Below are 22,808 nucleotides of genomic sequence, written 5' to 3' on the forward strand. Positions count from 1 at the left end.
TGCTTAATAATCGTAGAAATAAGGAATATGCTCAGCTGATGCTTCTCTATGTGCCAGTTTAGACATAAAGGGATACTTTCTGGAATAGAATTTGGTTTATAGATCTCATGGCCTCATGGGATAATGTTTAAGGTCTTATATACTTTAAGATGCTCTATAGTAAGTTGGCATTTTGTAATTTTCTCTTGTAAAAACATTGCGTACCTTGGGTGGTTGTCGTGCATGATAGAAAACTTGAATGAGGAAGACTGGCTCCTTGTTGGATACAAGTTGGTTTGGTATACAGATAGAGAGTTTTGAAAGCAACAAACAGAACTTCACCCAAGCTTGCTCCGAATCCCTATAAGGATTCTGTTAATCACCTAAAAATATATGCACGTAATTGTGATTAACAAAACAGAGATAAATATATATATTATGATCTGTCACATGTAGGCATTCATTACAAATAAGTCCTTGGTTGCTGGAATAAAAAGAGCAGCTGGTATTTAAACCATAGTGAAATGAAAACTAATATCATATGTATACATACCAAAAACATTATGCATTATGCAGCCAAATGTTAAGCACTTTTACATTCTGTTGATTTGTACAAGAGAGTTGTCCCATTGTTTTGGATACTACATTGCTTAATGGAGGCTGCACCTTGTTTAGAGATGTGTTTATTAAGTAAGTACCTATGAGAGACAGGATAATTAGATCACAGCATAAATGGCAGGCTCTTAGAGGTTATGTTATTGAAGTTTTTTTGTTTTTACTGTGCAAGTTTGGGTTTTTAAAAAATTGTTGACTTTAAATAGGGTTAATGAATAGGCTTTACTTTTTGGTGTAAGCACCCTGAACCCTGGGAAACCTGGGTTGTAATTTGTTTTTGTTTTTTAAGTAAATCCACATTAAAATCCAGGTAAGAAAGATGGCACTTGTGGCAACCAAGTAATCAAAAATTGTTCCCAGAAACAAGTTTAACCTCTTTGGCAGTTCAGTATTTTTATTCTTTAATATTTGCAGGCAAATTCAGGAACCAAGATTATTCTTCAATTCCTGTGTATTGAAATCATAGCCAAGGATTGTGCAGCTCTCTTCACAGGAAAAAAAACCCTTAAAATGTAATGAATAATTGTATGTACTATCTTTCTCCTAAGCCAAGCAACAGCTTTGGAAGATGTAGCTACTGCAGACTGAGTTGGTCTTTTTACCTCTGAAAAAAACCTACCACAATTAGAATATATCTTATAATTTCTTTTTAAAACACCATATTTAGGCTGCAATCCTGACCTCACTCATTTGGGAGTAAGTATCAAATCCTAAAGGAGCAGGGGGAAAGGCAACACTTATCCAGTTTGTTTTTCCACCAAGTATCCTTCAAATATCTAGGAATTTTAATGACTAAAGTTCTGGGGCAACTTGGAAAATGTAAATACAGTCCTCTCCTTCAAAAACAACTCCTCAATAAGGACCTTCATTCTTGGAAATCCTCATATCTATTGTGGTTGGGCAGAAACACAGTGATCAAAATTATATTCTTGCTGAAATTATTATTTATGTTTCAGACATTACTGGTGTTGATAGTTGCCCAGCAACTGAAGGTCCAGCTGAAATTTATCAAGGGGTTCTACAGTAGCGTGTCAGATTCAAGGGTATGGAAGAAAGCATTGTGCAGATAGGTGGTGGCAGCAGAAGTGTGTGTGCTGGCCCTAAGTCTTCCACATTTAAAAGTGTACTATGTAACTTTCCATATTCAACCTCTAGAGGAAACAAATTGCCTTCTGTACCCGTTGCAAGATTTGTGTTTTGTTAGATGTTCATGTTGACATTTTGAAAAATAAATAAAATGTATTTTAAAAATATAATGGCTGAAATACTGTGTCATGATTAAAGGTGGCTTGTTGGGAGAAAAAGAAACATGTCATAATACTGTCCTTATGTATACAATTCAGTTGACAGCATGCATGCTCATTACTGGGTACAAAATGGATTGCTAAGGGAGGGACAGGGATGATAGAGGCTTATAGAATTATGAACAACATGGAGCAACTGCCCAGAGATACATCCTTTTCTCATAACTCTGGGTCACACAATAATCTTGATTTGCATTAAGTCCAGAAAAACAAACGGGAAATTATTCACACAATACACTTCTGAATTCACTTCCTCAAGATGAGATGGTGGCTTTTAGGTTTTAAAATAAAATAAAAATGGGGCAAATTTATGAAGGATGGGTTCTTCCTTCATGATAACTAAAAGGAACCGATATGTACGGATACAATATGCCTCTGTATACCAAATGTTTTGGAGAAATAACTGAAGATGGCCATCACTTCAGGCCTGACTTGTAAGCATCCAGAGTTGTCTGGTTGGCCGCTGCTGCAAACCGAATCTTGATGGGGAAGCTGTATTCCTCCAAGTGTTGTTGGACTGCAGCCCTCATCGGCCCAGCCAGCATGACCAGTGAATAGGGAGAACAGAAGTTGCAACCCAACACCTGGAAGGCCACAGGCTCTCCAGCTCTACGCTCAGCATCCAACATTCTGTCCAAGTCTGTCACTATTTCATCAAACTCCTACATGACCAACAAACAGAGACATATCAAGATAGAAGGCAAGCTTAATGCTGGATCATTAGTGGCAGATCTAGCACCCACCCAGTGACATTCCTGAGTAGAGATGTGAAATTTTGAAGCCATGGATTAAACCTTTTTTTCCCTTAAAAAAAAAGACATTTTGGGGAAAATTTGCAATACTTGTTTTTTAAGCACCTTTTACACATAGAAAGTCACCTTGTTACTTTAGGACCATAAGGTATATTTTGTATAACTTGATTTGCCACTAAATTATCATATCTGGTATATGGAAAATATGGTTTATTCCAGGGGTCGCCAAATTGTGGTCCATGAGTTTCATTCAGGTAGTTCACAGTATGTCTGTATTAAATATTCATATTAACTTTTATTTTTATTTTTATTACTTCTTTTATTTCTTACATTGTATTTTATTGTATTACAATTTGAATTGCATAGAAATAAAAGCAGCAATATAAAGAAAATTAAATATACAGCATCTAGTACAGTGCATTACAATTGCTATGAGGCAGACAAACAATTTAGGCGGCCCACCAAGATCCTCAGCAATTTTCATAGTCCATGGAGGAAAAAGTTAGGAACCACTGGTTTATTCAAACGATAATTACAAATTTACTTTACTTTTTAAAACTGTTTCAATTTTTTGTAACAAAAGAAGCTGGAAGCTGTTGAATTGTAGCATCTCTTGTTTTGCCAGTTTATGAGAAGCAAACAAAAAAACAATAAAAACAGGTGAAATGTTGCTATAGTAAAAAAATAAAATTATTATGTTTTCTGGAAATCATTATGTCTCCTCTAGACCTCCACAGTGTCAGGCAGACACGAAACACTCATTTCCATAAGAAGAACTGAGGAAAAGAAGAGTGAAAACCAAGACGCATAGAATACTACATGAAATTTAATCAGGCTCATTTTCTGAGTTATCGCTATCAGTTTCTGCTTGTTCTGATTTGCCATATTTATACTTCTAAAAATTGAAGGTTTGCCCAGATTGAAACAAGCTTCTATACCCTCTAACATGTCATTAAATGGGGGGGGGTCCTTGGAAAAAACAGGGAAAGGAAAGGTTTCCCCCCCCCCAGGCCTTCAAATCTCTGCTCCTGAGTGCATACTGTTACTTTGTTGCTATTATATGCCTTACAGTCGATTAAGACTCATGGCGACCCTATGAATCAGTGACCTCCAATAGCATCTGTTATAAACCACCCTGTTCAGATCTTCTAAGTTCATGTCTGTGGCTTCCTTTATGGAATCAATCCATCTCTTGTTTGGCCTTCTTTTTCTACTCCCTTCTGCTTTCCCCAGCATTATTGTCTGTTCTAGTGAATCATGTCTTCTCATGATGTGTCCAAAGTATGATAACCTCAGTTTCCCCATTTTAGCTTCTAGTGATAGTTCTGGTTTAATTTGTTCTGACACCCAATTATTTCTCTTTTTTGCAGTCCATGGTATGCACAAAGCTCTCCTCCAACACCACATTTCAAATGAGTTGATTTTTCTCTTACCCGCTTTTTTCACTGTCCAACTTTCATATCCATACATAGAGATCGGGAATACCATAGTCTGAATGATCCTGACTTTAGTGTTCAGTGATACATCTTTGCATTTGAGGACCTTTTCTAGTTCTCTTATAGATGCCCTCCCCAATCCTAGCCGCCTTCTGATTTCTTGACTATTGTCTCCATTTTGGTTAATGACTTTGCCGAGGTACTGTATTGATAATCCTTGACAAGTTCAATGTCCTCATTGTCAGCTTTAAAGGTACATAAATCTTTTGTTGTCATTAGTTTAGTCTTCTTGACATTCAGCTATAGTCCATCTCTTGTGCTTTCCTCTAACTTTCATCAGCATTTGTTTCAGATCATTACTGGATTTTGCTAGTAGTATGGTATCGTCTGCATATCTTAAATTATTGATATTTCTCCCTCCAGTTTTCACACCTCCTTCATCTTGGTCCAATCCCACTTTTCATATGATATGTTCTGCGTATTGATTAAACAAATAGGGTAATAAAATACACCTGTCTCACACCCTTTCCAATGAGGAACCAATTGGTTTCTCCATATTCTGTCCTTACAGTAGCCTCTTGTGCAGAGTATAGGTTGCACATCAGGACACTCAGATGCTGTGGCATCCCCATTTCTTTTAAAGCATTCCATAGTTTTTCATGATCTACACAGTCAAAGGCTTTGCTGTAATCTATAGAGCACAGGGTGATTTTCTTCCGAAATTCCTTGGTCCGTTCCATTATCCAACCTATGTTTGCGATATGATCTCTGGTACCTCTTCCCTTTCTAAATCCAGCTTGGACATCTGGCATTTCTCTCTCCATATATGGTATGAACCCTTGTTGTAGAATCTTGAGTATTACTTTACTTGCATAGGATATTAAGGCAATAGTTCAATAATTACTGCATTCCCTGGGATCCCCCTTTCTTTGGAATTGGGATGTATATTGAACGCTTCCAGACTGTGGGCCACAGTTTTGCTTTCCATAAGAGAGCTTCGGCTATGGGGTGGTATACAAATGCAATAAATAAATAAATATTTGTTGACAAATTTGTCAAAATTTGGACAGATTGTCTCAGTAGCTTGTAGCAACTCTATTGGTATGCCATCTATTCCTGGTGATTTGTTTCTTCCAAGTATTTTAAGAGCAGCTTTCACCTCACATTCTAAAGTTTCTGGTTCTTCACCATACACAGTTCCTCCACGAATGAATCGTCATCCTTGCATCTCTTGTATAGAGTTCTTCAGTGTATTGCTTCCATCTTCCTTTTATTTCATCTCGGTCAGTCAGTGTGTTCCCCTGTTGATTATTCAACATCCCTACTCTTGGTTTAAATTTCCCTGTAATTTCTTTCATCTTTTGTAATAGGGCTCTTGTTCTTCCCTGTTTGTTGTCCTCTTCTATTTCTATACAATAACTATTGTAATAGTTCTTTGTCCCTAAGTACTTTGTTGTTGTTATGTGCCTCCAAGTCGACTGCGACTTATGGCGACCCTATGAATCAGTGACCTCCAAGAGCATCTGTCATGAACCACCCTGTTCAGATCTTGTAAGTTCAGGTCTGTGGCTTCCTTTATGGAATCAATCCATCTCTTGTTTGACCTTCCTCTTTTTCTACTCCCTTCTGTTTTTCCCAGCATTATTGTCTTTTCTAGTGAATCATGTCTTCTCATTATGTGTCCAAAGTATGATAACCTCAGTTTCATCATTTTAGCTTCTAGTGATAGTTCTGGTTTAATTTGTTCTAACACACAATTATTTGTCTTTTTTGCAGTCCAAGGTATCCGCAAAGCTCTTCTCCAACACCACATTTCAAATGCATTGATTTTTCTCTTATCAGCTTTTTTCACTGTCCAACTTTCACATGCATACATAGAGATCGGGAATACCATGGTCTGAATGATCCTGACTTTAGTGTTCAGTAATACATCTTTACATTTGAGGACCTTTTCTAGTTCTCTCACAGCTGCCTTCCCCAGTCCTAGCTGCCTTCTGATTTCTGGACTATTGTCTCCATTTTGGTTAATGACTGTGCCAAGATATTGATAATCCTTGACAAGTTCAATGTCCTCATTGTCAACTGTAAAGTTGCATACATCTTCTGTTGTCATTACTTTAGTCTTTTTGACGTTCAGCTGTAGTCCTGCGTTTGTGCTTTCCTCTCTAACTTTCATCAGCATTTGTTTCAAATCATTACTGGTTTCTGCTAGTAGTCTGGTATCATTTGCATATCTTAATTTATTGATATTTCTCCCTCCAATTTTCACACCACCTTCTTCTTGGTCCAATCCTGCTTTCCGTATGATCTGTTCTGCGTATAGATTAAATAAATAGTGTGATAAATTACACCCCTGTCTCACACTCTTTCTGATGGGGAACCAGTCGGTTTCTCCATATTCTGTCCTTACAGTAGCCTCTTGTCCAGAGTATAGGTTGTGCATCAGGACAATCGGATGCTGTGGCACCCCCATTTCTTTTAAAGCATTCCATAGTTTTTCATGATCTACACAATCAAACACTTTGCTGTAATCTATGAAGCACAGGGTGATTTTCTTCTGAAATTCCTTGGTCCATTCCATTATCCAACGTATGTTGGCGATATGATCTCTGGTACCTCTTCCCTTTCTAAATCCAGCTTGGACGTCTGGCATTTCTCACTCCATATATGGCAAGAGCCTTTGTTGTAGAATCTTGAGCATTACTTTACTTGCATAGGATATTAAGGCAATAGTTCGATAATTACTGCATTCCCTGGGATCCCCTTTCTTTGGAATTGGGATGTATATGGAACGCTTCCAGTCTGTGGGCCATTGTTTAGTTTTCCATATTTCTTGACAGATTTTAGTCAAACTTTGGACTGATTCAGTCCCAGTAGCTTGTAGCAACTCTATTGGTTTGCCATCTGTTCCTGGTGATTTGTTTCTTCCAAGTATTTTAAGAGCAGCTTTCACCTCACATTCTAAAATTTCTGGTTCTTCATCATATGGTTCCTCCGTGAATGAATCTGTCATCCTGGCATCTCTTTCATAGAGTTCTTCAGTGTATCGCTTCCATCTTCCTTTTGTTTTATCTTGGTTAGTCAGTGTGTTCCCCTATTGATTATTCAACATCCCTACTCTTGGTTTAAATTTCCCTTTCATTTCTCTAATCTTTTGGAATAGGGTTCTTGTTCTACCCTTTTTGTTGTCCTCTTCTATTTCTATACAGTAACTATTGTAATAGTTCTCTTTGTCCCTAGTACTAGTCGCTGTATAGTTACATTGAGGGTTCTAATCGTAGATTGCTTTTGTTTTCCTTCTCTTTTTAACCATTTTAAGAATTTCTTCAGCATCCATTGAGGTATTTCTTTTTAAGAAGAGGTATTGTCTTTTTGCATTCTTCCCTGATAATGTCTCCAACTTCACTCCATAGTTCTTCTGGTTCTGTCAAGTAAATCTAAAGCCTCAATTCTGCTCCTTATTTGATCTTTATATTCTTCTGGGATGTTATTTAAATTGTATTTTGGTGTTATGATTGCTTTGTTCTTCTTCTTTAGCTTTACTCTGATTTTTTATATTACCAGTTCATGATCTGTACCGCAGTCTGCTCCTGGTCTTGTTTTCACAGAAAGTATAGAACTTCTCCATCTTTTGCTACCAATTATATAATCAATTTGATTCCTATATTGACCATTTGGTGATGTCCATGTGTACAGTCGTATTTTCGGTTGCTCAAAAGATGTGTTTGTAAGAAACAAATTATTGGCTTCACAGAATTCAGTAAGTCTTTCTCCTGCTTCATTTCTATCTCCTAAGCCCCATTTCCCCACAATTTCTAGTTCTTCTCTGTTCCCTACTTTTACATTCCAGTCCCCCATGATTATCAGCACATCTTGTTTTGGTGTGTGATCAATTTCTTCCTGTAGTTTTGCGTAAAATCTTTCCAATTCTTCTTCCTCTGTGTTTGCCGTTGGAGTGTAGACTTGGTTATGTTAATAGGTTTCCCGTTAAATCTCATTGATATAACTTGCTCAGACCTTGCATTATAGCTCCTAATTGCTTTTGCTACATCACTTGTCACTATTAAAGCAACCCCATTTCTTCTTAATTTCTCATTTCCTGCATAAAATATTTTGTAGTTGCCCAATTGAAAATGTCCCATTCCCATCCATTTTAATTCACTCACACCAAGTATTGTAATGCTGATACGTTCCATTTCTTGCTTGACAATTTCTAACTTTTCCTGGTTCATGTTTCTCACATTCAATGTTCCTATTGTGTACGTTGTACAACTCCGGACTCTCCTTTCACATCTCTGGGCTTCCTTTCGGCTTTGACCCAGCTGCATCATTAGTCACAGCGCTACTCATACTTGTCCTTTGTTCTTCCCCAGTAGCTTGGTGAGTGCCTTCTGACCTGGGGGTCTCATCTTCCAGCATTATCTCATGTTGCATTTTGGATACTCTGTTCATAGGATTTTCATGGTAAGAGGTATTCAGTGATGGTTTACCATTGTCTTCCTCTGAGTTTGGATGCATCTTAGTCTGGTGTCTCAGCTTTGAACATTCCACCTTGGGTGCCCCTGCTAGGTGTCTAGCCTCTTGGTTTAGACTCCCAATGGCATTGCTCTCAGCTTCTTTGACACTCTCAAACCCTCTCACCATGTTAAGGTGTGCAGTCTATAGGGGGACAGTTACTTACTCCCAATTATAAGTGAAAGATTGCTATGTTACCCTCTTGGGAAAACTCAATACATTTTGGGACACTGAGGAAAAAAAACTGCCCTCTGTCTTGGGTACTGGGTGGCTCAGTGCTTTCTGACAATGATCCCACAGCATAAGGTAAGGCGTCTTTGAATGCACCTATGTATCACTTAACTGCCACTTATTAATCCCCCTTCACTGAGTCCTTGTGATATTAAAGCCTTCCCTTCATAGCCACAACCTGTTGTGATGGGTATTTTGCTACAACGGTATGAGGAAAAGCAAGCAACACAATTTTGTTGTTTGTTTATTAATTCAGTAATGATAAAGTCTGATATTTCAACAAAAGTGTCAGGAGTTTCTTTTTTTAAAAAAATCCATACCCTCCACATTTCTCTTTAAGAGAAAGCATAACAAAAATCCTACACCTTTATTACTGTACAAATTACTTTAAAGCAATAATCATAAAAATAGAGTTGGGAAAAATGAGATAGGATTATAAGTCACTTTAAGTATCTGAACTATATACATGGTTGGCATAAAAATGTCCTCATGAACATAACACTGTGCCAACAAATCCAGCTGTGGTTGACCGCTTGCCAGCACACTGCTTCTTCATAATCTTTGTTCCTGAAATAGATATGAATATAGGCATTAACAAATAATTATCTCCTACCTCAAATTCTAGTTAAAATGTGTTACTGGGCATGCCCTAAGCCAGCCTTTCCCAACCAGTGTGCCTCCAGATGTTGTTGGACCACAACTCCCATCAGCCTCAGCCAGCATTGCCAATGGTCAGGAAAGATGGGAATTGTGGTCCAACAACATCTGGAGGCACACTGGTTGGGAAAGGCTGCCCTAATCTTTGGTGTTTTTCTTCTCAGTATTTAGTTTATAAATAATATTAATAAAGCAAGACTGAATGATATAATCTCTCTGCTGAATCCTGAACTTAGAATAGTTTTCAAAACAAGAAGCTTTGAAAGGATGTGATCCACAATTCCACTACACTGCTGTAGTCTCCTCTTTTGGGGCAAGCAAACTCCAACCATATCTGGGGACCTGTAGAGTTTATGGGCCCAGCAACCCTGCTATTGCCACAATGGATTGGAGAAACCACAGCAGCTCCCAGTACCCTGTTAGTCTCATGACTGGCCAAGCTTTGGTTGGGATTCTGCAGCTGCTCCAGCAGGTTGAAACACAATGGTAGATGCTGCAGGACTGCTGGCCACCTTCCAGGTATGCTAAGTGTTTTCTGGGGCTCAGATGTCTGAGAAAGTGTGTTTAGTAGGTACCTCAAAATTGCAGATCATACCATAAGTCATTAGCATCCAATATATCTGAAAAATCAGCATAACAATATACAGCAGTATAGTTCATGAGTTGTACAAACCATGGAAAATAAGAATATGCACGTTTGCTTATTTACCACAATTTATTCTGTTTAGTATTTTGCATAATGAATTCTGAAGCCCTGCCCTCATAAAACTGGAATTTTTATTTCAGAAAACTGCTTTGGTTTTTGCAATTTCACAGGCATTGCTGACAAAAATTTCAAGCATACCTTTGTGACCATAAGAAACTCAGAGTTGACCCATTTAAAATCAGCGGACTTATTGCTATCTAAGTATGATCTAAATACCACCTTTAAAAAAACAAAACAAAAACTGAGATTCTCAGGGAGATGAATTTCACACCCACTACTACACTCCGCTACTTTTTTTCCACTCTCAAGAAAATCACTGCATACACACAGCTCTGTTTTATAGCCTAAGAAATTCATCTGTGAGCACTGACAGGTTTAGAATTCTACTTTAAAGCAGGGATGGGGAACCTGTGGCCCTCCAAGTGATGTTGGATTCTAGCTTCCATTAGCTCCAGTCAGCGCAAGCAGTTGTCAAGGACAATGGAAGTTTTAATCCAGCAATATCTGGAGGGTCACAGGCTCCCTACCCCTGCTATAAAGTATTTAATTTGGAATAAAAGAGTCTGAAATTGCAGGCACCCAAAGTGCAACATGCAGTCTTCCAAATCTTTGGCTTTGCAGCCTTCCCAAGGAGTGTGCCCCCAAGGATCAAGGGAAAATTTACAGCAGCATTCCATTATGTGCAAAAGGCTGCTGCTGCTGAAAGAATGTGTGTGTGGTAATAAAGTGTTTAAAAAACAACCCTCTCCCCACGTACATGAAAGCACTTTGCATGAACCTCTCTGCATCCCAGTCATAAAGTTCTAAACAGGTTGAGCTTATGGGCCTATATTTTCATTGGTAAGCTATTTAATGCACTATTTGCAATTACAACCAGCTAAAACTAGTCCTGCATTCAAAGCAGCATTTGATCTCTAAAATGTGCATCTTTTCACATTTAGGGTGCACTCCTATGCACACTTATTCAGGAGGTAAGTACTGAACACAGTGGAATTGAAACTGAATCCAGTATAGAAATGACCTCCGTGTGATATGCACTCTTGATACATTTGAAAAATCTATCCTAGAAATTAATTAATTAAAATTAATTAATGTATCTTATGTTTGCTCCACAGAATAAAAACCATAGAGTGAATGAGATGAAAGGGCCGTAGCTCAGTGGGACAGCAGCTGCCTTGCTTGCAGAAGGCCCCAAGTTCAATCCCTGGCATTTCCAGGTAGAGACTCCTACCTGAAACCCCGGAGAGCCACTTCCTGTCAGTGTAGACAGTACTGAGCTAGATGGACCAATGGTCTGACTCAGTATAAGGCAGCTTGCTAGGGTTCCCACTCCCCCTGGCAAACCCCAATGTTAATCCTCTGCTTTTAGATGCACTGTATCTTATGTGCCTAAGATATACTACAGGACAGAAATACATACTTGAATATTCCTTTGCATTGGGTGAAAATTATAGTGAAGAATTTTCAGAACTCTTCATCTCTTCATTGATGTATTTTAGCATGCCACTCAGAGTGTGGAAGTCATTACTATCACAAGTCACATCTCCATCTACCAGGTGTGTCAAGGGATCAAAGGAAGATTCATTTGGACTTTTTGGTGAAGCATGAATTATGTCTTTTGGCTTCCTGCAAATCACTGAAGAGTCTAATGTAAATATCTGTTTCAGATCTATTAAATTCCCATCATCTTTAATGCTTAGTTCATTAGTGCTTGTAGAGCGACACAATTTTCTCTGTGTAGAAATCTGAGAATGCTTGGCAAAATCCAGTTCTTGATCATCAAGCCATCGATGAGTGGATAGGTTTTGTGGGGCTGATAGATGCTTGATGCCTTCTGTTCTTTCATGACCTGCAATTCTAGTTTGCAATCTTGTAACTTCAGATTCCTATAAATGTAAGAAAAGAAATATAATTTTAATAGACATTGTTTTTCACATTAATACAATTTTTACACTGCATTCAGTGACATTGTTTTTCTCTTCCCCACTACATTGGTTGCCATTTGCCGAGAGCAAGAAAATACTGAACAAGATTGAGCCATTTTCTTATTCTAGATATTATCAGGAAAACAGGAAGACACAGGTCAACAATAGCTATTCTCCAAAGAAGTCTAGTTAGGCTCTAAATCAATGGTGGGGAACCTTTTTCAGTCCAAGGGTTGCATTCCTATGTGGGCAGCCTTCTGAGGACTGCATGCCAATGGCGAGTTTGGCTACAGGCAAAAGTGGATGTGGTCTGAGACAGAAACAGGCAAAGCAATGGGTGGGACTCTTACCACTGAACAGTAGGCTACATTCCAGTCATGCAAAACCCAGAGCTTTACACACACACATGTGCACACATCTCTGTCTTTCCAGCCAAGGAAGGAAGAGGCATCATCACAGTTCAAGGTCACATTCTAGCCAAGCAAAAGCATTCTAGGACGGTGTGGAACAGGGCCAGCAGAGGTGTGAGACAGGATGTAGTCTGGGGAGAGTCCTAAGGAAGGGCCACATTTGGCCCTGGAATTCAAGGGAAGCTTAATCAAGGTTCTTATCTTTGTTAATAAGTGTCAGCAAAGTTGAATAATTTTATTAATTTCTCCCTGTATTATAGGTTTTAGCTACACTGCTTTGTAAGTTAGATAACTGGGGTCCTACTGGGAGGAAGGGCAGGATATAAATCAAATAATAAATAAATAAATAAAACACATTCCTGTACTAACTCACTTTGAGAAGCAGAGCTTCATTTGCTGCTTGAATCATCTCATTGCTGGACTGAAGCTGTTGTTGCAGGTTATAGACAGTGCCTCGAGCTTCTTCCAGCTCCAGCTTCAGCTGCTGCAACTGCCCGCAAAGATGATGAGATTTAGATGCTGACTGCTTCCATTTTGTTTGCTGTGCTTCATGTGAGAGTTTCTGAAGATATTAAGATAAGGGGAGAAATTATATTCCAAATTTAATTATCCATTTATTTCAAACTCAATTCAAACTTCAATCTTATAACAGAAGCAAGGAACAAATCATCTTATTATTGCTAATGCCCAAATTAATGAGACATAAGGATGGAATTATTTGTTATGTCTGCCCTCCAAAATCAAATGTTGTGCCTATACAGTTTAAAGTTATGCCTACTAGTGTTAGTTTAGTAATTTGTTTTAAAGGGAAGGGGGTAGTTGTGCTTACATTTGGGAAAGGAAGATGAATGCTCTAGAAGCATTTCCCCCTTATTTGCAATGCCAAAAACAAACATTTTCCCTTTAAAGCAGGGTGCCAAGTAAAACCTATGAACAGCTCCTAAAGTCTCAAGAAAAATATGAATTGTTCAGCTCACATGCTTCTAACAGTGCAAAACAACCTGGTAAGGGCAATTTTGTTTTCACCTCTGATGTATAAGACTGCTTTAGTGAGTGTATTTCCATGGAGAGCCTCTTAATCTCTGCTTGCATTCTTGCTTCTAACTGGGTTTCCCGTGCCTGAGCTGCTCCCAGTTGTTCTGACAAATGATTTGCACGACTTTCCTGAAAGGAAATTATGATGAATATCAGCAATGAACTTTTTACGTATATGGCATTTTGTCATTCTACTTTATTAAAACAAAATTGTAGCTTTTTGTAAAAAATAAGCAGGGGCATTTCAAAGTGAATGTTTGATCTAAGTGGTTTATATGAACAACCCCACAAAAATAACCATTACTGGTTTTTGTATAAATTTGTAAAGCTAATGAAAGGAAAGTGAAAACTTCTAGGAACATTCCAGACAAATGGTAGCCTGGAAGGGAGACTTTTGGTAGTTATAGCCCATCTCCTTCTTTTACAATAGGAAGAGGAATATTGCATGTAAAAGCTAACACTAGTAGCTGTTAATAAAGAACAGCATCATCCAACAAGAACAAACTATTATTTGGAAAAGCTGCTATACCTTCTGCTCACTTCTACAACAAATCTGTATGGTGCACATACTGTAAACAGCAAGTAATAAAAATCAGGTAGTAAAAATCTTTTTTAAAAGTACAGAGTGAACTTCACAAATTTAAAAACATAAAAATATATGAAGAGCCTGCTGGATCAGGCCAATGACTCATCTAGTCCAGCATCCTGTTCCCACAGTAGCCAACCAGTTGCCCATGGGAAGCCCTCATGCAGGACCTGAGTGCAAAGAGCACTCTCCCTTTCTGTGATTCCCAGCAACTGGTATTAGGAAGCATACCACCTCCTACTGAATTTGCTTTCAGGTGCCCATTCACTTGCTATTCATTTGTGCCTGTAGCAGGACTGCAGATGGAAAAAGCAAGGGAGACAGCAAAACAGAACTAGGTGAACAAGCCACAGCTTTATTAACCATACACCAGCTTTGGCATATGAGGTCATGGGCCTCCCAACTGCTAGGAGGAGGAATACATTGGTCCAGCTGGACTGTCAGGAGAACCTGGGAGTCATGAAAGTGGTAGGCAGAATCCCTGCCCCCCCCCAATTATTACCTGGGCCTCCTAAGGAGATACCTACAAGGAATATTTGCAGGATGCACCAGCCTGCTTACTCTGAAGGCTGTGTCCTTGTTCAAAGCAAAGCATCAGTACCGACAGTAAAACTTTAACCTAAGTCAGGCAACCCAAAAGAGGCAAACTCATGTTGCTGTGAAAGAGAGAGAGAGAGAGAGAGAGAGAGAGAGAGAGAGAGAGAGAGAGAGAGAGAGAGAGAGAATGGAAAAGGCTGTTGGACCAACTGAAATCCACGAGTCATGGTGCCACAAACCATACACATACATAGGACATGAGGGAGGTTCAATGAAGTTGGAGGACACATCCAAGTCTCATATCCTTTTACAGTCCCACAGAGGACTGAAGGGATATCTTGCCTCTGGTCCATACAAGGAAACTGTCCAAGTCTGCCACTACTAAGTGATAATGTCAAACAGGGCAGAGCAATGCTACAAATTGCCCAACCAGGCCAAAGAATCCTTTAGGACCAGGCATGATGCTGTTGACTAGGGCTTGCCCTTTCTCTTCTTGTGGGGATCAAATGATCCCCTGCTAAAGTAAGGAAGCTATTGTTACCCAATCTATATTGAATTGGGCATGGGTACAGTCCTTTATGGGGTCAATTATGTTGATGTGAAAGTACTATATGAAAACCTATTGTTACTTTTTCATGTGAAAGATGGTTCACTTCTTCCAGTTCAAGAGAGATCCTATCCACGTCCCTCTGAGCTTGAGCCTGTTGACGCCGACTCTCCAGTAGCTCCATATGGACATTTTTCATCTGTTCACGTTCTAGCCTCAACTGTTGACCCAAATCAAGTATTTCTTTGTACTGTTCTGCTATGCACTTTTCCTGTTCTTTCATCTTCTAAAATGAACAAACAATTTATATTAACAAAACTTAAGTGTTTTTAATTCCTTTATTTTTAACATTCCATTCTGCTGCTATCTGTGTATCCTTCTGTCTCTCTATGATAAATATCAGTAAAATATTATGAGACTGAAAAGTCTACTGGAAGATGAAGAGGAATACACACTGTGGCTGCAATGCTATGTACACTTATTAAATTAATGGATCCAGAGTTCCTGTGAGTAGAACCACTCATAGGATACTCCTGCTGGACAAATGGGGAGGTGATATTTGCCAATTTTTTCTTCCCCCGCAGCTCTTGTACCTATAAAAATCTTGGAAGGGAGCAGCATGGGAGGAGGAGGGGGGCAGCAGGAGAAAGGGGGGAATTAGCAAAAAAATAATAATCCCCATACATTCCCTCCTTCCTCCACCAGGAGCCTGTGCTGGATTTCAGTCCCTTTCATGAACACAATGAGACCTTCTAATCGTGAGGATTGGGGAAGAAAAAGAAAGGCTTGAGAAGCAGGTGGACTGGTGTGGTGGCCGAACATTTGCTGAAGATAGCTGAACCACTTGGCTCAGGCTAGAGACAGGGGAGCACCAGTCGGCAGTGCTGAGGGAAGGAGTCAGAAGCAGATTCGAGTATTGGGCTCTGGTAACTATTAGCAGTGTCAGAGGGAAAACTTTCAGGGCAGCACACAATAGGTCTGCAGAGGAGTGACAGAAGAGGCTTCCAGTAGTGACCTCAGTTACAGTGTTGGTGAGACTTAACTGGGATGGAAAGAGTCAATCTGGCTAAAGGGTTTTAAGAGCTTGGAAAAGTTACTTTTTTGAACTACAACTCCCATCAGCCCAATCCAGTGGCCATGCTGGCTGGGGCTGATGGGACTTGTAGTTCAAAAAAGTAACTTTTCCAAGCTCTGCTGAGTAGCCATTTCCTCAAACCTATCTTGGTTTAATATTAATAGCTGTATGTAAGGCGTTGACATTTAAAGTAACAGTAACAGGTTTTCAAAGTGTATTCTCATTTAACGGTACAGTATCATATTCAAATAAGCTGGTGAACTTCATTTTGAAACAAACATTAATATCTTTCTTCAATATAATAACAGTATCTGACTGACTTTAAAATCAGCATCTGATTTGTACCACATCTATACCCCACAGCTACAGGGATATTGATACATTAAGGGTCCAGAGGGAGTAAGTGGAATGGGATGGTGGCAGGGGTAGCACAGGTTTAGGAAAACCACTGAAGTGGATGTTGAGTTTTATTATTATAGAGAAAATAAGAAAATGGCCCCCTTCCCTCTGCAACTTTACATGAAAAGGAAGCACATTTCTTCCATCTTTTATTGTTTATGGATTTTTAAAAAGTGTTTAGACTGACGGACTAGTCACAGAGAGAAGAATATGGAAATAAAATTTACTCTCTCGATATCCGTTATTCTTTGTTGCTTTCTTTCAGTTTCTTTCTTAAGCTGGTTTATCTCTTGACCTTGTTGGAGTATGTTAAGCTCTTTCTCATGAAGTTCATCTTTTGAATGCTGCAGCTTGCTCTCTAAATTCTCAATCTGATAACAAGGACAAAAGACAAATTATTAAGAGAACCTAGACAAACAGTATGTGGGGTCCGACTACATAGTTTTTTAAACATAAAAATACATAGTGTCATGAATATACATATAATTATAACAATTGCACAAGTAGTATAGTGCAATAATCACAAGTGAATTACAACAATACCACATCTCACAGAACATGCAACCATAGCACATGCTACCTGAGCAGTTTATGCACAGTTGGCACATTTCTCCATTGCATGAGTGGGACACAAAAAATTGTTAACACAAAGCACATTGTTGCTGTGAAGTTTTGTTGTGTCAACTGCAGAGATGACACCTTCCCCTTTTATTGGTGTCAGCAGTATCAGGCCCTACCAGTTCTGTGGCAACCTTGCCTGAAAATGCGCATGTATGAGGGCAAAAAATGGAAGGAAAGGAGTTAATGAGCCTCAGTGAATGAAAAGACTATTGCATTAGCTAAAGTAGAAGAGTTAATCATTATCACAGAACCTGTGCCACTGACCCAACTGTATATTTTCAACAGAAATTACACAGTTTAATCTATACTGTGGACATTTCGTTAGAGTTCCTAAAATAGATATTTTTGGACTTTACATTGTGGAGCATTGTTAACCCTGATGACCTACATATTAGTATGTTGTTTTACTGGGAAAGGAAAGGCATTATTTTTTTATTTGCAAATTGTTTCATGCTTAATAACTTCCACCAGGTATTACATTTGTATGGCTTTCTTGGGGTACAACCAGATTGATACTGGAATTTTTTTCTTTTGATGGAGAATGAGAGTACCTGTTTATTACATTTCTTGATCTGCAACTCTGCTTTTTCCAAATTTCCTTCTAATATAATTATTTTTTGTTCCAATTCTCCCCTGTGCTCACGAATTGACATATCCAACTGTGTAACCTAAAAGAGAAAGCCAAAACACAAAACAGGAACAAACATTAGAACAAAATTGATATCACTTATGAAGTTATGCACCAGAGTTGTAGTTATCACTTAGGCTCCAGTAATAAATATGCAGCTTATCATAATTAATAAACAAATTATTCTGATAAAGTTCTAACCTGAGCTGCTCTTTGTTTCAAATCCCAGTCCCTTTCTTTCAGTGCCTTGTCCATCTCAAGAAGTTCTTGCTTTTTGTCCTCAAGTTCATCCTTGCATTCTCTGCAATGTTCATTTTAAAAATAAAGCATAAGGATTTTTTCTGTGTTTGTCACAGAAGACAAATCTCTGTCACCAGCCTCCATTCTCTTATGGCCTGATCCTATGTTTATTCAGAAGACCACTCAATTCAAAGGGGCTTACTCTTAAAACAAAGCTGTGTAGGACTGTAGAGCTAAGCCACAATCTTATGCACACTTACTTGGAAGTAAACTCCATTGAGCTGAGTGGGACTTACTTCTGAATAACGACACAAAAAAGGAGACTCTTAACCACTTCTTAGCACTCAAGAAATGTTAGGTTAGTAGCCTTTTTCAAACAGTTCCAAACTAAATAATGCAGACAACTTCAATCTGGATAAAAGAACTGAATGCCAGAAAGTCTATTTCCCAGTGACTTGTTTAGAAAATAATAGTTGTATTAATTAATTTCAAATAGAAATGGGTGAACCGTCAAAATTATAAGATGACATTAAAATCTTTGAAATCCGAGGCACTAGCCTGGTTCATATGTCACATTAAATCATATTCAGAAAAACTATGGTTTAATATGAAAAGTTTATGCTGTGTTCCTCCCCCATTACAAGGAAACAAGTCTGGCTTAACATGATGTCTGAATCCAGGCTCATTCTTTGTGCACCACCACCACCAAACCATGAACCTGGGCTGTGATGTTACAACAACCCAGGGTATAGCTTGTTTCCTAGCAGTGTGACAGCAACAGGAGTGAGAAACAAGCACAGTGAGAACTTTTCAGCAGTGTGCACCAGCATGCTGCACATTTGAATGAAACCTTAGCTTGTTTTTGATGGTGGTTTATGCGACATGTGAACAGGCCATTGTGTCACCAAATGAAACTGAAGTTTCTCATGAGTTTCTGTGGGATACAGGCCAAAGAAATTATTCCTGTGGGAGGCGCATGGAACTCTCACATGCGTATAATTTTTCCATTCCACACAAGAAACAGAGAACAAGATTCTGCCGGGGTCAGGGTTCTCTTTTGTTTGTTGCCTATGGTTGCCTTCAGCATACTGGAAGATGACAATAAGTACTGGGGAAAGTGGTATCATAGGTCTTTGCCCCACCCATCCCATGCTGGGGCCCTGTCAGGATGACACTTTGCATCCTCCAACACCCATTTCTTCCTCCATATAGAGATGGGCTGGAGAACAGCCTCATCTGTTTTGCCTTAAAACTTTAAGTGTTTTTTTTAAAAAAAAAAAATCTGCTACATTGCTTTGAAAACACTGCATTGCAAACCCAAGCATTTTCACTGCTACAAAACAGAACTAAATTCAATATGTAGTTCTTAGTCCAGATGGCTGCCATTTACAGATTTTGAAGGAAAAATCTAATTGGGTTACCCATTAATTAGTTTGCAACACTGGTGCAGTTCAGTAACAGGCGTGTTGCCTACCTTAGTTCTTCTGTTAAACCCTGGATAGCAGCATACTTCTCCTCCAGAGACATATGTGAATTCTGTAGCATATCTTGAAATTCCTGTAGTTGTCTCAAAGAGGTTTTTAGCTCCTCATTGGCACTCTGCAAGTCAGTCTCCAGTGTTTCTATTTTCTGCATAAAATCCTTTTGCTGCGCCTCACTCTTTAGTAGTTTCTCTTCCAACTCTTTCACTTTTGTGCACACAGAAAGCAAAAAGGGAAAGGACATTTAGTGGGGTGAAAAATTACATCCTTATCTGTGATGATGTGCTGAATAAAAGTTGAAATCTTTAGTTGTGGGATGCATTCCTCTGTAGGAAACGATCAGTCTATGGGACTTCAAGAAGGCTTGTTAGGGCCATTCCTACCCCATATTCTGATCCAATTCCTCATCCAACACTAAGTTGAAATCATCCCCTATGACTATGCTACCTTTCCAAAAGTTTTCTAGTAAATCTAAATGGTTTAGATAGAAGTTCCTCTTGGCATGTGTCAAGACCATATACTGCAACAAGCATTACATCTACCCCTTCAGCTAATCCTGCAAAAACAAATATCTGAAACTAAAAAAAAACTAGATCTGCAAGCACTTTATGCTTTACAAGTAGACACTTGTGGTTAATGAATACTGCTATCTCCCAGGGCTTAGAAGTTCCAGGATACAGTGTTGCTCACTATCTACTGTTGTCTTAATGGATTATGTGAAGCAGATCTTTGATGCATTTCTTGCAGCAACATTATGTCAGATCTGTGTCTCTTTAGAAGTGCTGCTATCAGAGTTTGTTCAATTGGGGAGCCTCAAACAGCCAACATCAATTATTTTAATTCCATCTATGCTAGAAAGAGCAGTTTGCTTAAATTGCCAGACTGAAACACTTCACATACTCTACCCCTGATAAAAACTCGTAGTTTTAGGAGTGCAGAGCCCCTTGTGGGAACCCAGAACAGTTGAACAAACATTCTGAAAATGATCTTAAAGAATGGGCAGTCTGACGTGGATAGAGGCAATTCTTTAATTACCATGGTCCAGCACTGTCTAGTGCTTCATAGGACAAAACCAACACCTTGAATTATACCTAAAAACAAACTGTAAGCCAGTGAAGATGTTTTAATACTTGCAAGATGTGTTCTAATTGGCCCGACCAATCAATATGGCTGTTGAACTTTGAACCAGCTGAAGTTCAGAAATAGTTTTCAAGGGTGTCCCCACATACAACACACTGCAGTAATCAAGTCTGCATGTTACCAGGGCACAAATATCTGCAGCGAGCCTATCTTTGTTCAATCTGGTGAAAAAGCATTTTGTGGCAAAAATAACACTTGGACACCTAAAGTAAGGGCCAGGTCTAAACAGCACTCCTAGGCTGTGATCTTGATTCTTACAATGGAATGTAATCCTATCCAGAACTTATTGAATGCCATCTAGCAAGTCCACTGAACAATCCACCAACAGTCTCCATATTGTCTGAATTGAGCTTCGGCTAGTTAGCTCTTATCCACCCCGTTATCAACCACTTGTTGTCAAGAATGCCTGGTTTGTTAAGGTAGTTAACTAAAATGGTTCTGTGGCAAGGAATTGTGGGGGGAACATCTTGCCTGAATTAGGGCCTCTGGAAGGCCATCAGTCTCACAGCTGAACTCAATGAACTAGGCAGTGAGTAAGAACACCTCCTTATCAGCCTGAGACTGGTACCTCAAGGCCACAGGCGTAGGAAGGTTGGAAAAGAATGCGACTGTTAGGCATGAAAGCTCTGGAAGATTTCATCATCAGAAAGCCCCTGATTGACTAATTAATTCCTGGCTGTTACTGGGCTTTTCCCCATAAAAGTAGAACTAAGATTTTGGATCTTTGTTCCTCAGTGCTCCTTGGATTTAACCTGATGGTGGAGTTCCATTTTCCATCCACTATCCAGGCTATACATCTCTGGAGAGATGGGGAACCATGCAGTTACTCTGCCTGTCTTCCTATAATGTGTTAGTACAGAATAGGCTAGACAGATTTGTTATTTTTGCTTGTGACTTGAACTCTCTGCATTTTGTATTTTACCTAACCGTGGGGGTGTTTGGTTTAAGGAATTATTTTGTTGCTATATTTTTGTACTTATATTTTATTCTAATAAAGCTACCTCTTATTTACCAGCGTGTATTCATTTCAGGGGGAAATTGGCTCTGAATCTAGCATCTTGGCCATTTAGCCACAGAATACTGTATAGCTGAGTATTTTGCCTTAAGGCTCCAAGACCAAGAATGCATCTTTGGTTCTTGTCTTTTGGAATCCTTGGCAGGTCTATTTCTGGCACTTTGGATTTCCCCTTGGCCCAGAGTGGGTGACCAGGTTTAAGGGGTGGTAACAATCTTCCTACCTTGCAGGGTTGGTGTTGGTTTAACTCAGCCCTGGCAAGGGAGACACATGTTGTGCCTGGCTGGCATCAATTGCCCTGGGCTTGGGAGTTGGCCCCCCAGTGAGAATTCTTTACACTTGTTTGTTTTGGACTTTATGCATGTCTGTCATGGAATAGTAGAGTTGGAAGGGGCCTATAAAGCCATCAAGTCCAACCCACTGCTCGCTGCAGGAATCCAACTTAAAGCATACCCGACAGGTTGTTGTCCAGCTGCCTCTTGAATGCCTCCAGTGTTAGAGAGCCCACCATCTCCCAAGGTAATTGGCTCCATTGTTGTACCGCTCTAACAGTTAAGTTTTTCCTGATGTTCAGTCAAAATCTGGATTACTGTAACTTGAGCCCATTATTCCGTCCTGCACTCCAGGATGATCGAGAAAAAATCCTGGCCCTTCCCTGTGTGAGGACCTTTCAAGTACTTGAAGAGTGCTATCATATCTCTCTTTAGTCTTCTCTTCTCAAGGCCAAACATGCTCAGTTCTTTCAGTCTCTCAGAGGGCTTTGTTTCCAGTCCCCTAATAATCCTCATTGCCTCTTGTTCCAGCTTGTCTGCATCCTTCTTAAAGTGTGGTGTCCAGAACTAGATGAGGCCCAACCAATGCTGAATAGAGGGGAACTAGTACTTCACGCAATTTGGAAACTATACTTCTGTTAATGCAGTCTAAAATAGCATTTGCCTTTTTTTGCAGCCACATCACACTATTGGCTCATACAG

General features: G+C 39.2%; 1 protein-coding gene across 8 annotated transcripts in view; it reads right to left on the reverse strand.

Annotated features, from left to right (window-relative positions):
* Nucleotides 1–8,758: 8,758 nt before the first annotated feature.
* The window catches only part of CCDC18 (coiled-coil domain containing 18), a 51,020-nt gene continuing 36,970 nt past the window's right edge, over nucleotides 8,759–22,808 (reverse strand). For 3 of the 8 annotated variants that reach the window (XM_061633771.1, XM_061633769.1, XM_061633770.1), the window contains exons 21-29: nucleotides 19,673–19,886; nucleotides 18,160–18,259; nucleotides 17,882–17,998; nucleotides 16,937–17,080; nucleotides 15,318–15,521; nucleotides 13,557–13,694; nucleotides 12,904–13,092; nucleotides 11,616–12,081; nucleotides 8,759–9,399 (exon numbers count right to left, since the gene is read on the reverse strand). In XM_061633771.1, coding sequence (XP_061489755.1) covers nucleotides 11,644–12,081; nucleotides 12,904–13,092; nucleotides 13,557–13,694; nucleotides 15,318–15,521; nucleotides 16,937–17,080; nucleotides 17,882–17,998; nucleotides 18,160–18,259; nucleotides 19,673–19,886 — 1,544 coding nt within the window. In that variant the 3' untranslated portion in view covers nucleotides 8,759–9,399; nucleotides 11,616–11,643. Of the gene's footprint in view, nucleotides 9,400–11,614; nucleotides 12,082–12,903; nucleotides 13,093–13,556; nucleotides 13,695–15,317; nucleotides 15,522–16,936; nucleotides 17,081–17,881; nucleotides 17,999–18,159; nucleotides 18,260–19,672; nucleotides 19,887–22,808 lie in introns of those variants that run through there. The other 5 variants (XM_061633775.1, XM_061633773.1, XM_061633776.1 and 2 more) reach the window with 3 other exon arrangements.

Source organism: Rhineura floridana, chromosome 6 (assembly GCF_030035675.1).
Source record: "Rhineura floridana isolate rRhiFlo1 chromosome 6, rRhiFlo1.hap2, whole genome shotgun sequence".
Classification (NCBI taxonomy): Eukaryota; Metazoa; Chordata; class Lepidosauria; order Squamata; family Rhineuridae; genus Rhineura; species Rhineura floridana.